The sequence below is a fragment of the Strix aluco genome, chromosome 18, assembly GCF_031877795.1.
Source record: "Strix aluco isolate bStrAlu1 chromosome 18, bStrAlu1.hap1, whole genome shotgun sequence".
NCBI classification, from domain to species: Eukaryota; Metazoa; Chordata; class Aves; order Strigiformes; family Strigidae; genus Strix; species Strix aluco.
In genome coordinates, this window is record NC_133948.1 from 5,721,919 (window position 1) to 5,739,294 (window position 17,376).

Genomic DNA, 17,376 nt, shown 5'->3' on the forward strand with positions numbered 1-17,376 from the left:
AAAGTGAAAACATGTCAGAAAAGGGTTGTATTTTTAGCAATATCTCTCTGCATGCAGCATAGATCCAGAGCAGACAATGAGAAGTTTCACTTATAAGCCTGATGATTTCCAAAGAGTGTTAAAAGTGTATCAAAAAAAGATTAATTCACTGAATACTAAAGTCAGTGGGGCTGGGAAATATTTTGTCCAATATTCAGATGTGTATAAATATCACAATGGAAGCAGTGACTAATATAATATATTCTAAGAAATGATCTTTCAAACTTTCTGAATGACTGAAGTTTTCCCTGTTTTGTTACTTCCTAGCAAAACACCCAAAATCTGGAGTCTGACAGCCAAACTCCATTTTGGAAATATTAGGCTCTCCAAATAGTGGCATTGGCTTCCATGAGAGTTTTGGTGGAAGGGGAGGATATGGCAGAGCAAGGCAAATTCTGGATCCAAGCAGTAATTACTGATACTTAAGACACTTACTTGGAAATTTATCTACCACATACAAAACTGTGATAGAGAGAAAATGTAGCCTTGAGATTTAGCATTTTCAGTGTTGTCTTAGATTCAGACACAGCAGGAGACGTGTTCATTTTTATTTTTCATTCAGAAAGTATTTGTTTATGAAATGGCAAAATAATGTGAATACACAGTTGCCAGGAGGAGAAAAGCTATGGGTAATGTATCTCTTCTGTCTTGGCTTGATTCAGGGACATCTGTGACTTCATAGACAGATCAACCTTCAGAAAAAATCTCCTGCAGTAGCTTTGCAGCACCCTCTTATCATGTTCCTCGATAACAGCATATGTGTGAAAACCATAGTCTGCTTTTTTTTGGTTATAAAGATGAAAAGTCATTTAGAAAATATGAAAATACCACTGTAAATTTCAGTACTTAAATACTACCCAATAACTCTGCTTCTACGCACATATATATTTCTATTTATGCATAATCTGAAGTCTGTGACTAATCATATTGAACTCAACGGTATGTTTATGAGATTAAGGTCTCTTTACATCTGGGAATTTGAATTATTCTGGGAATAATTTGGTAATTTTTCCTTCTTAAAATGTATGTAAATTTTTTACATGCTTCTAAGTCATTATGTATAGAAAAAAAATTGAAGTAATAGAGGTAACCCACAATTTCTGAGCCTTGGAACACTTGAGGGAGTCCCCCTCTATTTACTGCAGAAACAGCTGTCATTCAACTGAGATTTGGAGCCGTGGAAACTGTGGAGGAAAGGAAAAGTATTAATTCCTAGCATATTTTTTTTAAAAAAGATGCTTTAGATCGAAATTCCTAGCTGAGTTTCTTGATTCCTGATGTCCTGAGAGAGTTATTTTCAAATTAATTGTAATATGCAAACATATTGCTTGTACATGATAGTGATTTATGGTAATTGGAATACTGATGGGAAAAAATTCTTTTAGACTATTTAATGAGCACCTGTGAAATTATGGAATGCATGCACGAGCATCCCAAGTATTCGCCCGAGAGATTTTCCTTCCACAGCTGTTAGATTGGGGCATCATTATTTAGATATAAATTGAGAGCCTCTTTCAAAAGGCAAGCAGGTACTTGGTACAAGTTCATGGGACAACTGATGTAAATAATTGCTCAACAGTGTAAATAAGGATCTTACAATCTGGCTGTATTTTATTATTTATTAGTACTTATTATAATTTATTGGTCTCATTTCAAACAGTGAAGTTAAAAGTAAAATTAGTTTCTTTTTAGTATAAAGAAGAAATACAGCACCATATGTTGGAGCTCTGTCTGATATAGTGCTAATACATTCCTTCCAAGGCCTCAAGACATTTTACAACATTTTTAGCACCAATTTCTGCAGTAATGACTAACTTCTGCAGGACAGAAAATTACATTCCTTGAGAGGATATGAAATGATCAGGAAAGGAAAGAGCTGACATTATCCAAGAAGCTATTGAGTTAGCAGGATTTTAATGCCAGAACAATTAATACGCTATGAGAGATAAATCAACTGGAACAATATGTAATAAGCAGAAAACATTTTGTAGTCTTTTTAGAATATTGAAAATGTAACACTACATGTCAGCAGATACAGTGTGCTAGTTTCTAGCAAAACATGGATTTTCTCCTGTATGTTTTTTGGCTGATGTCATTGAAAACATTGACAATTGATTCTGGTTTCAGTGGGAGAAATTATGAGACTAGAGTATAAAAGAAAAGACTAAAACAAAGCTCACCGAAATGCTCCCTGTAATCAATCCGCTGCTTGACTTTGGCAGTCTTTGAATCAATGTTTTAATAAGAGGAACCGCTGTATATAAAGGTGAATGGGTAAGCTGACAGTAGAATAGGGAGGCTTTGTTGTTTGTTTTTGTTGTTTTTTTTTTCCTTTTTAGTAATTGAGCTTTTTAAAAAAGACTGTGAAAGTATTTGTGTAATTACTTTTGTGTAGTTTTTTTATTATGCTTCAATTATCCTGTGCCTGTTTTACAAATGGGAAACTAAGACAAGAAGCAGTTAAACCCACAATCAAACAGAAAGGGAATACAATTTCCACTCTCCAGTTTTATTTATGTATTCATTTTTTGCATGTTCTGTATATTTAATAGCATTGATTAGCTGGACATATTTGTACTTTCTTCACTCAGTGGCATTTCTCCAGAAGAAGTATCTGAGAATCTCTAAAACCGAGGTCTAACACACTCAATTCAAAAGGAGTCTTTTCAGCATATTAAGCTGAAGCTCAGTCAGGAAAGATCCTGACCACACTTTACTTCTGCTGATTTCCACAGGTGGTGTTGATACTTTGTAGGTTTGGGACTTAAAGTCAGATTATGTTGCTTGGGAGTGTGCCTGTGGCTTCACAATGGTGAAGGTAACAAATATTTTCCAGGGAAAAAAAGCCCCTTGCAAATAGCTCCATGGTTGCTTGAACAAAATTAGCATAAAGGTGAATGTCAGAACAAAAATTATTAAGGAAAAACATTTTGATTAAACTTATTTAATATAGTGGCATGACTACAGCATTAATAGTATCTTTTTAAATTCTTTTTCTACTTGTTCCAATAATGAAGGAATCATCTACGTGCCGCAGGTCATATCTGTGTTCTTAAAGATGCTTTCATGTATGAAAGTCCAACTGAAATAGCAAATCTAACCACCAGAGACAAGTTTGATGGAGCCCTGGCCATTCATCTTTATAAAGGAGGCAGACTTCTGCAAGGTAATCCTCTTTCTATTTTGCAATAAAAATACCTCTTAAAAAGATACTGAAAGGGAAGAGAATGAATACAAACAGTTATAAATGGCTATAAATGTATAAACCCACACATAATGTAGTTATTCTGTTTATCCACTTCAACAACTGTTCAGAAATGCTGAAAATCTTTCTCTGTGGGAGATCTGATCCAGAGAGCAGAGAACTAAATAAATGTACTTTTAAAGCACATAGTGCATTTCATAATTAAGTACTTTAACTACATTAAGATAAGAGCATTATATTAACATTAAGATACTTTCAGCGAATGTGTTCTTTCAGAGGACAATGGCTTGGCTAAGTATAGCTGAGGTCAAATAGAAGAAAGCAGAGGCTAATTTGATTTTTCTGCTCAAAAATGAGTCAGGGTTTTTTGGACATGAAATAACTGAGATGTCGTTCATGCCAGCTAAACTGTAGGAGACAGGATGTTATCAGACAAATAATAAAATTTTCTATTGTATCTAGCCATGTAGAACAAAATTTTAGCCTGCCATTAATGATACACTAGAAGCACTGGCTTTCAAAATTGCAGACACTGTCACCTATTGAAATTGCAAGTGTGTATCCAGTTTTGAGATCACCTTTATATTGTACAAATCTATTCACTTGGACAAAGACACATAATTTGATACTTCCATCAGATCTCAGTATAAGTTGTGTTGTGCTAGTTTTCAGACTTCAGAAGCCGCCCCCCCCCCCCTGCAATTTGTGCTGGTGGGTTTTCAGAAAGCCTGAATTATTATGTCTGGCATGCTTTTTGTTTGTTCTTTCATTTAGTAATGAGGAAATTAGCAATGCTAATAAATCCTTATCTTACAGCTCAATTTTTAAATATAAATGTGAAACAGTATGTTTTCTATCTTTATCAACATATTTATTTCGTTCCCCATTTGCTTTAAGATTTTTTTATTTCCTTGTTTTTAACCATGAATTTTAATTATGAGAATTCACTGAATTTAACCTATCATTTCCCCCCACTCCCTAAGACACTGTGGTTAGCTATAGAAAGTGTCGCCAATAGTTTTCACAACGATGAACATTCAAGGTCAGTTATATTATCTCTCAAAAGGAAGAACATCAACACAGCAACCTCCAGTGCCCCGCTCATTGGTCCAGCGCTGAGGACAGTGTTGTCTACTGAGTCTTTGATCCCTCTCCCCTTCCATCCAATAGCAAAAAGGAAAAAACAAAGCGTATTTTCTGCCTTCCTTGATACACAGTGTGTAATGGCAATATTCTTGTTCACAGTCAGAAGGAAACCTTGGCTTCATCTGTTACAGCTAACAGAAATCTGCAAAATCCACAAAATCGGTCACCTTAATGACAGGTTTTGTAGACTGTCTTACTGGAGACTGTTTCTTTTGCAAAACTGCAGTCCCATTTGGAAATTAAAACTATGCTCTCCATGTAGTAATTAGCCATCATGAGGTTGTTACTTGTTAGCTTAATGTGGTGTAAAACTGACCACTTAATTGGTTTCAGTGCTGAAACAATCAACAGTAAACATTATTGTCTGCTATCTTGATTAGTTTAAGGGGAGAACATTGCTGGTAACTTGTCAGTGACTAAAAATAACCTGACTCCAAGAAAAGAAATACTGTTAGAAAGGAATCTTGCACTACTATTGGCTTTTGTCTTTTCATCTTAAGTAGTATTTGGTCTTGTCCATGTGAGTCTATCTGCTGTCAGCATAGAAGTGCTACACTAGCCTGTTTTGGTGGCTTTACCCTTACGCAAATATTAATTTATTCTGATGTTGCATATCAAAACTGGGCTTTTACCAGGGTGCAGACACCACTAGGATATGTATGATTTTATCAATACTGTAAAATTTGAATGTTCATAAGGTCTTGTGCACAGACTATCCCACAGCCAACACATCTTCCTCTACTCTTACTGTTCTGAGCACTGTAAGGCATCCTAAAACAACTTTCATAACCTGGGTGATCATAGAAGGTGTTGGAACAACCAATTACAAGCATAGATCCATGATTTGGAATGAAATTAGTTAAAACAGTGGTTTTATTGCAGGTTTGCACATACTGCCTTATTTAATTCGGTGACGTTTTCCAATGGTGTGGCTTCATCTACATTTTTTGTAGCAGTAAAATCAGCTTCAGAAGTCAGTATTTAAAAAATAATAATAATTTCAGTAACCAACTTTGCTGGATGGTCACCCAAACCACTGCATTGGAATGCTTGAGGAGGCAGTGAATGAGTGGCTGAGGCTAGACACCTGGAACCAAACTTTGCAATACTGCGTCTTATTAAAATGTGAATAACATTTAAAATATATATGCTGTTTGGTGGGCTGCCAAGTGTAGAAACTAATTAATTGTTTTTACTAAGCATGGAAAAGGCAGAGAAAATCTCATAGCTACACAACAGGCTGACATACTGTGAAAGTGCATAGTTATTGTATGGGATTTTTCAGTGCCAAAATCCTAAAAATTCAAGTTTCCCCCAGTTTCTTCTCCAAAGGCTTTTGCTTACATATATGATACAGTATTATCAATATACTTTCTCACTCTTAATGTCCCCTTCTAGTCATTACCTTGACATGTTAACCAACTTCTCATCGTAGTCATTGCTTTACAGGTAGCAGAATTCCTTTTGGAATCATCTTTGGTGGGACAGATGTAAATGAAGATGTCAAATGTGAAGAGAAACATCGGGTAATGGGAGCAGTTCTAGGAGAAGCCAGGTAAAAGCATGTGTGGAAGGTTTATGACAGGAAATTGCATTTTTGTTAATGGCAGATCTTTTAGGAATGTTCCATAAATGCTTGGAATCACTGGGAGATGTGTAGGCCAGCTGACAAAGGATAAACTACTGGAAACCCCTATGATCTCTATATCTTATTTTATGATTCAGGGATGGAAGTAGAACAGTTTCTTCATAGAATATAGTCTGTATGCAGTCTATTCATTTTATATTTCCTGTTACAATCCTTTCATCACATTTGTCCATGTAAGAGTTGGCAGAGGTAGTGCTGAAACTTGGTCTCTTGGGCTGTGAATTTTCAAAAAGACTCAAATCGCATTAAAAGCTAATGAAATCTGTGCTCTTGCTAACTAACCCTGTGCTTGGTCTACTGAATCATAACTATTTTCTAGAATAATAGAACTATGCATCTGATGAGGATATAAAATTCTAAGGCAGGCAGAAGAAATTAGAAGAATAATAGCAAGAATACTTAACCTGGTATTTGGCAGCGTATTGCTCTGTAGAGTAATCTGCTTTATGGGTAGACATCATAAAGACAGCCTTTGATGGTTAGTATAACTGTGGACTGTAGCAATTTGACTGTGGTTTATTTGATGTGTTTGTAATGGATGCAGTTTTATGCAATCAAGTTTTAATTTCTTACCAAAATTATTTTAGACTGTTTATATTTGCAGAGATTTAGGTAAAGAAATGCACATCTAAGTATCTCCAACAATATCCATACAGTTCCCATTTGTACAGAACTATACTGTCCACAAAATGACTGATATTTGGTATTTAAGTAGTGAATCTTTCATAGTGGAGGTGGTTAATGGTGAGTTAGTGGTGGAGGTATGATTATTTAAATAGCAAATCTTTGTTAGTAGTGGAGGTATGAATATTCTCATTAAATCTTATCAAAGTAATATTATTAGCATAAACAAGGTTGGACCCCGTTTGCCAAGGCCCTGTGCCAGAAGTGCTAAATGTTCCTCCAGGTTGTTGGGGTTTTTTTTAAACCTCTGTTTATTAGTAAATTCTGGTTTATGTTACATATATTCAAATATATAAAATATTCTGTATTGGAACTAATATATTTTATGCATTAAGTGCTATCTGCACATACAGACCAAAGTGCCCAGCAGTTTGACTTAAGTGAGACGACAACTGAAAATACTTGGCATTTGTCCTATTGCATGACAGAATCAAACCATCAAACCTGTTCTGAGAGGCCTCGCATTTAGCTTGTTGACAGAGTGCTTGATTGAAAATCAGGTGACTCAAGTATAAAGAGCTTTTGTTCTTTTTTTCCTGCTAATGTGATCATTTCTCTAGGTACATGAACAAAGAAGCAGAGATGGAAAAAAGTCTTTAAGCAAATTCTCTTAATTTTTCAGGTGAATTCACAAGGGTGTTTCAAAGTCCAGAAAAGTTCTAGTGACATGTCAGTGTAGTCAATAAATGTAGTTCAAGAACTGATCAGAAATCAGAGGAAATTACTAAAAACCAAAAAGGTTTCTGCAGCATTTCTCATTGTTTCAACATCCCCAGAAAAGAAGGTTCCTTCTGCATGATCCGAAGGTTTACTTCAACAGTGTTTGATCATGTCCGTGGTAGGCCAGGAAGCCCTTTTCTTATTGGAAACAAAAGCATTTTATGTATGTAAAACTTCCAGTGGATGAAATTAATTTAATAGATAGTTTAAGTTTTATCAAGATAGAGGCTAAGGTTGTCACTTTATGTGTAGCCAGCGTAATAGCTCACTGATGGTAGGGATGGCTCTATTGCTACCTCTCTTCCTCTCCTTCTCCTTCCTCTTGCTTGTGGCTGTGTGATGCACCCTTCCTTGTGCCAGGATTGGACTGCTTTCTGAGCAGGTTTAACTCACTAAATGGTGTAAAATTGGCTTTTTTTTTCTGGGTTAGTTTTCTACCCCTTTAATAAGAAAAGTCAGCTTGGGGAAGGATACGAGAAGGGTGTCTTTTTGGTGGCAGTAAGTTGCTACAGCAGGTCACTCAGCCTCATGGAACTATAGTGTGCCTGAGCTTTTGGTGATTTGAGTAGTCTGGAGAGTCATCACTCCAGAATTGAGCTCTGCAGAAGCAAAGGGGTCTCCGAGTGTACAAGGTGAGATAAAATTTAAGCATCTGGAATGTCTTATCAAATCCAGTGGTACTGCTTGCATGCTTACTCTAGGAGAGCTTAAATACCTTGCTGAATGAGCTTGCTCAGGATACTATCTCTGTTCATTCATCACAGCATTTTAGCTAAGACAGATAACTACAGTGGTTCAGATACGGCAGTATGGATTTTGGTTCATGTTAGCAATGAGGAAATGCATACAAAATCTGCAGCAGGCTTGTATCTCGTAGTTTTATCTTTGCTAATACCATTGTATGTTCTAGCTATTATTTAACTTAACACTGGCATAGATATGCTGTTCTGTCTATAGTGCCCTATAAAATGTGGTAGGTAAACAAATTTTAAAGACAGCACTTAATCACAGTCATTGGAAAATCATTAGGGCATGTTCTTATGTGTTACTTGTAGTTGAAAAGCAACTTAAGGCCCCATTCAAGACAAAATTTATATAGTTGTTTACTTTTGTTATCAAATAATCAGAAGTTATTCTTTAAACAGATCTGAAAGAAGAGAAAAAAGATATCTAATGTGTCAGCTAAATTTCACCACTGTGCAAAATGAAAAGTATATAAAAACAGAATCTCTGAGTGCATCTGATTCAGTTCTGTGTTTAAAATATGATCTGTCACAAATATAGCTAATATAGCTCATGCAAAAAAGGTGCTTTACTGAATGTTTTTTTAATGATAATTAAGAACTTGAATTATATTTTAGTAGCTTGGATTTCCTATGATGTTTCAAAATATATTACTGCATCCTTATGCAGTTCATGATATTTTCTCTGCCACAGGAAGAGTAATTCATTTTTCTATAAGTTATTCTGAATGGATCTCTTCTCTAGTATTATCACTAGTATTATTCATTGCATAGTTATTAAAAGAAACATTGATTTTTTTTTTTCTTTATTGATTGCAAGGTTCTAAGCAGAAAGTATCATGAATTGTAGATTACTTGTCCAGTACAATATACCACCACATTCCATAAAACAAAGTATTGAACACTGTCTAGCTTTATAATGAGTGTTTCATTTTTAATCAAATTCCTCTAAATGGTGGTTGTACTACTCTAGGGTATTTTTTTTCTATTGAACAGTATTTTGTAGACTTAGGAGCAACAGTTTTTTTCTGCTTGTTAATGTGATGTATTGAAAGTATAATTGCAAAACCTGGAAAGGGAGCATGTGCAACTTGACAAAACAAGCATTTGCAAAGGCTTTAATAACCTTAAAGCTGTCGAGTTGTATATGTGAAATTCATTGTAGTACCATAAAGCAGATACTACAAAGTAAATGTATGGGAATAAGGTTTGTTTCAACAAACAAAAATAGGAGTTATAATTCAGCATTTATGTGACTTCTAATGAATGATTGTGATTTCATGTCCTCAAATTACAACATAACATCTCTAATAGAAAAGCACTGTTCTGATTGTGACTTAGCAATGTGCATCATCTCTAAGCATTAAGATGTCATGGGGTTGGCTCAGGACAGAAATATCAGATTAATTCTGTGAAAAAGAAACACTGAGTCATAAGTGTAATATGTGATTACCCCTGGTTTATATTCAGTATCTATAACAGCAATCAAAAAAAAAGGGATTTTGCTGAGTAGACACATTGTGTCTCATATGAAGGAGGCATTCAAACATTTCTATTCCACAGGACTGATAGTCTTCAGAAATGGTCCCATTTGTGGTTCCAGTTAGCACTGAAGTTCCATTTAAGAACAGTCAAAGCACGTGTTTATATTTCATCACAACTTAAAAGCTACATTAAAGCCCAGCATGTTCTTAAGATCTGTTCTGAACAGGGATTCTTTATTAACTCTGGCTCCATAAAAGTATCTCATATGATTTCTTGGTATTACACCAAGCTCCCAATAAGAATAACTTGTTTATCTAATACGTTTAGAAATTGGACTTCTGTGGCTGAAGTCTCTCTGTAATGAGACACCCAAAAATGAAAACTGTTCATATCAATGCTGCTTTTAAATGGTCTCTGACATAACTCTTCTGTTATGTAGAATGATAGTGTACTACCTACATTTCTCAAAGGCACGTAAGTAGAAGTCCAGATGAGCCGTTATAAAAAGCCATGAGGGAAGAAGTGGAAGTAAGTTTGGGAGTAGAATTCTCTTCCTCCCAGATGAAAACCCTAGCCATTCCGTTATTCAAGTACACTTCCATTTGCTAGTTCTTACTTTGGTGTTATGATTTATATACGATACAGAGGAGGAGTGGATGTTGTTCATATACTATTCTACAGTTCATTCATTTAAATGCCCTTTTCATAACAAAGATAAGTCTTAACCAGAGAACAATCAAACTGCCCTTCTATCAGTATTAGTCTGGCTAGTGTGAAACAGTCTCTTTGCCTGAAACAATGACTGTGGTAAATCTCATTTATGGGCACCCAATTCTTCCCTGTTTATTATAAAGGAATATCAGATGTCTAACTTAGCACTGCAAATTCCATCTCCACTGCAGATGCCTAACATTCAGAGCTACAGAGCCATGTCCCAAGTCTGTGAGATTCCAGAGCTGAAGCCCAGTCACTGGATCATCTTTCTTCTTTTTTAGTTTATTTAATTCTGATATTTTTCCTGAAGGCATTTTGGTTGCTCAGATGTTTGTTTCTCATTGACAGCTTTGACTACTTAGAAATAAGGAGACAGCACTGGGGAAAGGTTTAAAAAAATCTATCTGCTCATTTGAATTAAACTCAGTTGCAAGGAGTTGCAAGTAGTGGGACTGGGTATTGTCAAATAACAATAGTATGAAACTAACTGGGCTTAAGATCCCTTCCTAAGCCTTCTGGTTGTGAAGGGGGCTGTTGCAACTTGCAATGATGTAGAAACAGGAAATGCTAACTCACTACTGCAGCTGTATATCTAGATAAACTGGGGCGTGTTCACATTATTTGGGTTTTCTCTTACTTTAAGAAATTCTCACTTTTAACTCCCCAAGAGCTCTAAGTTGTAAAGCCTGAAGAGATACCATTTGTTTTACCAGTATCTTCCGGTAAAACAAATAGAAAGCCTGCTTTCTGTCTTTCCATCTATAATAATTTTTATAAGCCTCTTCTGTTTGTTCTTATAAAGACTTTTTTTCTGAAGTACTTTCCTGTTTTTATGTTTAAACACTTTAAGCAGATGATCCCAGCTATTTTTATCCATTTAACTAGGTTTGCAGTGGCTTTCACAATGAAAATGAAGGAACTGGCAGCAGCGGAGTGGGTATGTCTACATGATGGTGATGCTTATAGTATTATGAACTATGCATTCTCCTAAAATGTTTTCCAGATAATGCTAGAGAATTGTAATAATCTTCATATTCTCTATTCCTGTTTTTTCTTTCAGAGAAAGCATTTCACATTTTTGTACTTCGACAGGTCAGATAGATCTGGCATTTAAAAGCTATTTAGTATTTGAAAAGAGTATACAGCAGTTTAGGAAGCATTTCTCTGTAACATTTAAAACTAATCATTGCTGTTGTTATCAAGTCTCTCCTGATGCCATATGCATATATTGTTTCTTTTTGCATCATTTAATAAACTTTATGTTGCCAAAATTCCACTAAACAGCTTTACTTAAAATAAAGAATTTGGAAGAATAACTTGAAAATATTTTTTTTGTCAACACTGGAAGTAGAATGAACTTCTTAAGGTGAACTGCAGAGCTAGAATTGTAGTTATGCTAAGCCCAGCAATATGTTATATACAGCCCTGTTGACCGGGCCTTGAGGGATATGTAGCTCATAAATAGCACTTAACTTCCTTAAAACTCATCTCTCCTTCTGAAAATAAAATGAAACACACTGTGCTGAATGATATATGGAAAAATACTGAATAAAATTATTTTCATCAAACAGTATAGTGGTTAAATGTATTTGGCAGTGTATTTTAAGGAGATTATTTAGAACTGGCGGTAATAATGATTGCTTCATTTAGTAGGTACCATTGCATTTGCTGTATTGAAAGTCTACTTCAGACATTCAGTGCAATTTTTTTTAGTATCCGATGCTTCTGTTTGAAAATAGACTGGGTCAACATTTTCACCCTTATGTGGTTGAGCTGATGGCAGACTGCCAGTGGAGAAAATTGAGACAAATTCTTGAAGCAGACAGTCCTCAATCCTGGTTTCTGAAGAGCAGAGTAAGACAATAAAGAGCTGCCAGTCATCTGAGTACAAGGAGTGCTTTTGAATAGTGTCAGGCTGCACTGGTAACCTGTGAAAAACTCTACACCGGGCAGCAGGGCTTGCTGATCTAGCTTATTAGTCCAGCTGATTTTCTGTGCAAGGTGAGCTTTCCAACTAACTTGTTGGCTAAAGACTTGTACTGGATTACAGAGAGCTTCACTGAGCACCAGATCCAGTGAAGGGTAAGCAGTAACTTTTTGGTGGACAGTAAGGGGGAACATACTGGGGTAAAAAGACCAAAGCAGGACCACCCTCTTCCAGCTGCAGTAAGCTGTTAGCTCCACTCACCTCATCTTGTGAAACATCAACTGAAGTTGAACAGTAAATACAAGAAGTAGGAACTAACTGCTGGTATCTCTTCAGTTCTAATTTGCATCATAATATGATCATTAATATACCCTTGCCGAAAAAAGTCACTTAGAGGTGGAGCTTGCACAACAGAACAATTTAATATTCAATACTTTGTTTCAGCATGAGTTGATTTTTTTTAAAAATCTATTTGCATTAAAAGGATACATGAGCAGACATAGGAGCTGATATTTATGTTACAAATATAACTTGCTTTTAATAGTTACTATAATGGACATGGTTGTGTTAGAGCAGGTCCAGAGGAGGCCACGAAGATGCTTGGGGGGCTGGAGCACCTCCCCTGTGAGGACGGGCTGAGAGTTGGAGGGGTTCAGCTGGAGAAGAGAAGGCTCCAGGGAGACCTTAGAGCGGCCTCCCAGGGCTTAAAGGGGCTACAGGAAAGCTGGGGAGGGACTCTTGATCAGGGGTGTAGGGATAGGATGAGGGGTAATGGTTTTAAACTGACAGAGGGCAGATTTAGATTAGATATAAGGAAGAAATTCTTTCCTGTGAGGGTGGTGAGGCACTGGAACAGGTTGCCCAGAGAAGCTGTGGCTGCCCCCTCCCTGGCAGTGTTCAAGGCCAGGTTGGACGGGGCTTTGGGCAACCTGGGCTAGTGGAAGGTGTCCCTGCCCGTGGCAGGGGGTTGGAACTAGATGATCTTTAAGGTCGCTTCCAACCCAAACCATTCTGTGATTCTGTGATTCTATGAATGAACTTCATGATGGGTAAACATGAAAGGGCACAGCTTCTGTCATAGATCTTATGCAAGAAAAAGACAAAAGTAAGAGAGTATAAGGAGGAAAAACAAAGTTGAACTTTGAAATCCTGTTGAAATCAGCACCTCAGATGTTTTTAACTATTTAACTTTGACTAATCACCTTTGTACTCCGGGCCTATAAGACTCACTCAGTATTTTGGAGAAGGTCCGTGGCAGACAGGGAGTTGGAGGCAACTCTGTCAAGTCCTAAACTGAAATACCACCTGCTGGCCTGTGTCTTAAATGCTGGGGTTTTGAGTTCTGTTTCCCCACTGTATCTTCATATAAAGGGTAAAAGCAAATGTGACACATTTACTTTTAAACAGTGAAGAATATGAATACATCTTTCCATACCTAGGTCACAGAATATTAACACTTTTTACATATTAACTCTAATGTGACCTGCGTTATTCCTCTAATGTGTGCTTTATTAATTAGACAGTCAGTTAAGTTTTTAAATTATGAACATGTAAGCAATTGGACTGTGCTCAAGGGCTGTATCTTCCAACAAATTCTTTTCTATTACATTGGATAAATTATCTTTAATTATGAAGTACGTAATGCGGCATTTGTAATAATCTGTATTCCGAGTGAGGTTGAAATACTGTAAAAGATCTTGTGCTTATGGTCAGTGTTTTATTTCAGTAGTATAAAACTGGTGCATAAGAATTACCTAAGCTGGTTTTATTAGCATTCAATTTCATTTTCCCATTCTCCTCAAGACCATATAAAATAAAGAACATAACAGAAAATTGATCTATAAAGTGTGAAGACATCTGTATGCCCTGTTACACAGTACTCCTGCTATTTTCTTCTTGATGACCCAAGCCCTGGCAGGATTATGTTTACTCACCGTTAAAGGTCCAGCAGAGCATGAAACCAGATGCTTAACTTAAGCTTATTTTTGAAACTTAGTGGTTTTAGGGAACTAAAAGCCTATCTTCACCCACCAGAGGCAGAACTATGCAGTGTGTCAGCTATGGAGGCAAGGCTGGCTTAAGCTGCCCTCTGCCACATCTGCTTTTTTCCACCTTCTGTTTTGCTGCATCCGTGTCTTAGCACTGAATTTCAGCTGTCCCACTTGTCCTGCAAATTTAAATTCTGAACCTGGCCTCCAGCTTGCAATGCTGTTTCCATTGTTTACAAGACTTTTTTTAGGATTGAAGATCCAATATAATTTAAAATGCTAATTTTTCATAGGTAAGAGAAGGACCAAGAAATGTTAAGTAATAAAATAACCTATTAAACCAATTTTTCTTATTTTTAAATGCTTGAACACAGAAGTTCATATAGCTTTTGAAAGATAAAGTCCATACAATATCCTTAGTCTCCCACTGTAGTGTAAACAGTTTTATTTTTCCTCCATTTCATTTATGTGTGGATTTGCTGCTTGTTCATGTAGTTTTTGTGACTTAGTTAATTCACTCTGATTCTCAGAAACGGGCTCCTTCCCATCTGTGAACCCCTTGCTGATGACTGTTCACTATTTTCTGTCCATTTCTTTTTCCAGTTCATTTTTAATAACTAAAATAGACTGTTATGACTGGGCAGTGGACTGGCGGGGCAGTCACATAGGAGTGATGGAGGAAAAACAAAATCTTTGCATGTAAAAAAGAGAAAAAAAAATCACTTCCTTGGCATCTTTTTTTCTGAGCTGACTGGTTCAGGAATTGGTTGCTTAACAGTTTGTTTCTGCATTAATGCTTGTTCTCCTAATGCAAGTTCTCTTCCTGCCTTCAAGTCATTATTCTGCAGGTGTGATTTTACAGTCTGCTAAGGATGGGGAGGGAGGGGGGAGAGGAGAAGGAAAAGTGATGTGCAGTGTGACATGATGCACTGGTATACATGATGCTCTGCCTTGGTTAACTCTGGCTACATTATTCCAACAGCTTTCTCCATTAAGAGGCAAGGCTGCATAGCAATATTTAGCTTGAAGAGTTCAGCAGTGTATCAGCAATGTATCCCACCATTCAGAAGTGGAATGGTTGGAGGAGCAATCTACTAGTCCTTTTTCCATCTGCACTTTAGAAAGAGCCATGGCAGGCAAATAGTCAGTGAGTCAGAGAATCGCAGCCTGCTAAGACTGTGCCCCTCTACGTAGTGAAATCAGCACTGAAAAGGAGGCAGGATTTACTCTCAAGATAACTCAAGATACTTTCACGATACCAAGTAAAGATTGGTGCTCTAAAGAGGTTGTTCGTTTCTGGACACTATGATGCGAAGTTAAGCAATAGCATTAGTTGAAATTCTTGAAAGAATATAATTTCAAACTGAAATGTTCAAGGTTATATTGGGCAAATTATTGGAGATTACACCAGCTGAGTCGTACCTTCTTCAGCTTACTCCTTTACAGGCACTGCAGCCAGTGCTTCTAGAACAACTAGAAATTGTCTGAACACAAAGCTTTGCACAAATACTTTGAGCTCAAAAAACTCTGCTTGTTTGCTGGGGACTGTTGTTGATGGTTTTTTGGTTTTGGGGTTTTTTTTTTCTGTGTGGAAAGATCCCAAGAATATTTTGATGTTTTCGTGAAAAAAATGTATTCCGCAAACTTGTGGTTGGAGTTATAGAAAGATACTGAAATAGGAACTTGCTTATTTAATCACCTAAATTAAAGAACTGGCATAGTAGCATGTCAAGAGTAACTTTGGAAGTGTAGTAATTACCTCTTTTACTATAGCTACTTTAAAATAATTTCTTATGCAATTTTTATTTGGCAATATTCTGCAATAACTAGTACTGGCCAGATTTCCTGTATAGACAGGTCTACATATATTTGACAGCAATTTTTGAAAAGGTTAGAGGTAAATGGGGTTTGTTTCATACCTGATGTGTTTAAAAATTCTATTATGGATAAATGTAGACTGTGGTTTCAAAATCAGCTATAATTTTTCTTTCAAGACTAACATTTTTTTGGGAACTAGGGCTGTTCTGTAGTTGAAAATCTTTTTATTCTAGGGAAATACTTTATTTTTTTATGCAATAAGCAGGTCAATCATTATGAGAAAGGACACAGAGATAAAAAATATGTTTGTACTAACCTGGTAATTGTGTTAATCACAAAATTGATTCGTTGATACTGTAAATGTTCATTGTAAATGTAATTTACATTACTGACTTGGCTTTTGGTGTAAGTTAAATGTATCTTTCTAATAGTCTGAGAGTTTTGATTTTTAATAGTTGAAAGAATATTACACCAATGTGCATTATGTTATACTATTTGGGTTTTTTTGAAGATTGAACAGATCTTTTATGATGAACTATGAAAGTTACTTTTCTTCTCCTTCTCTTTAAAGCCAGATGCTAAGAAGAAAATATATGTCCAAACGCAAGGTGAGAGTTTTGAAATATTGACTAAGGCATTCAATTTATTTGAATCATGTGTTTGGTACCTGTATGTTTATGTAGCTACCTTCTTTGCCCCAGAAATATTTTGCTGAAATGGGTATGGGGTTTGAAGTTCTGGCTCCACTGAAGTTCAGCTTTTTGCCATTGACATTAATTGAGGCAGGATTTCAGTCTCTTAGCCTAAATTTTCAGCTCATTTGGTGCTTTTAAAAAAAGTTTTCCCAGATGCCTTACAGTAGGAAACTGAAGGATAAGGTAACACCTAAGGTAACACCGAGCTTTCTCCAAAGCATATGGAAGTTTTGATGCTGAATGATTATTCTCTGAAACTCTAAATTCATTTAAGTTGAGTTCCCAGCATAATGACACCCAACAAGTATCTAATCCAAAGTATATTACTTAAGTGAGTAGTCTAGGGAACACTCAACTCAGCATTTAAGATGTGATCTCTTAAGCTACAGCTCCTGATTTTATTTATCTAAAAATAACTCCACAGGTTCCAAAACTCATTCCATTTTCTATATTCCACTTTCAAAGAAAATAAAATTATTTTCAAAGCTGTTATGTTGTAATAACTCATTGTGAGGTCTGCTGAGCCCATATTTAGTCTATATTTAAGCCCCTTGTGAGGTAATA

General features: G+C 36.2%; 1 protein-coding gene across 2 annotated transcripts in view; it reads left to right on the forward strand.

Moving 5' to 3' along the window:
• The window catches only part of GLT1D1 (glycosyltransferase 1 domain containing 1), a 68,684-nt gene that overhangs the window by 4,862 nt on the left and 46,446 nt on the right, over window positions 1-17,376 (forward strand). For both annotated transcript variants that reach the window (XM_074844443.1, XM_074844441.1), the window contains exons 2-5: window positions 3,057-3,205; window positions 5,840-5,945; window positions 11,270-11,321; window positions 16,689-16,725. In XM_074844443.1, coding sequence (XP_074700544.1) covers window positions 3,057-3,205; window positions 5,840-5,945; window positions 11,270-11,321; window positions 16,689-16,725 — 344 coding nt within the window. The remainder of the gene's footprint in view (window positions 1-3,056; window positions 3,206-5,839; window positions 5,946-11,269; window positions 11,322-16,688; window positions 16,726-17,376) is intronic.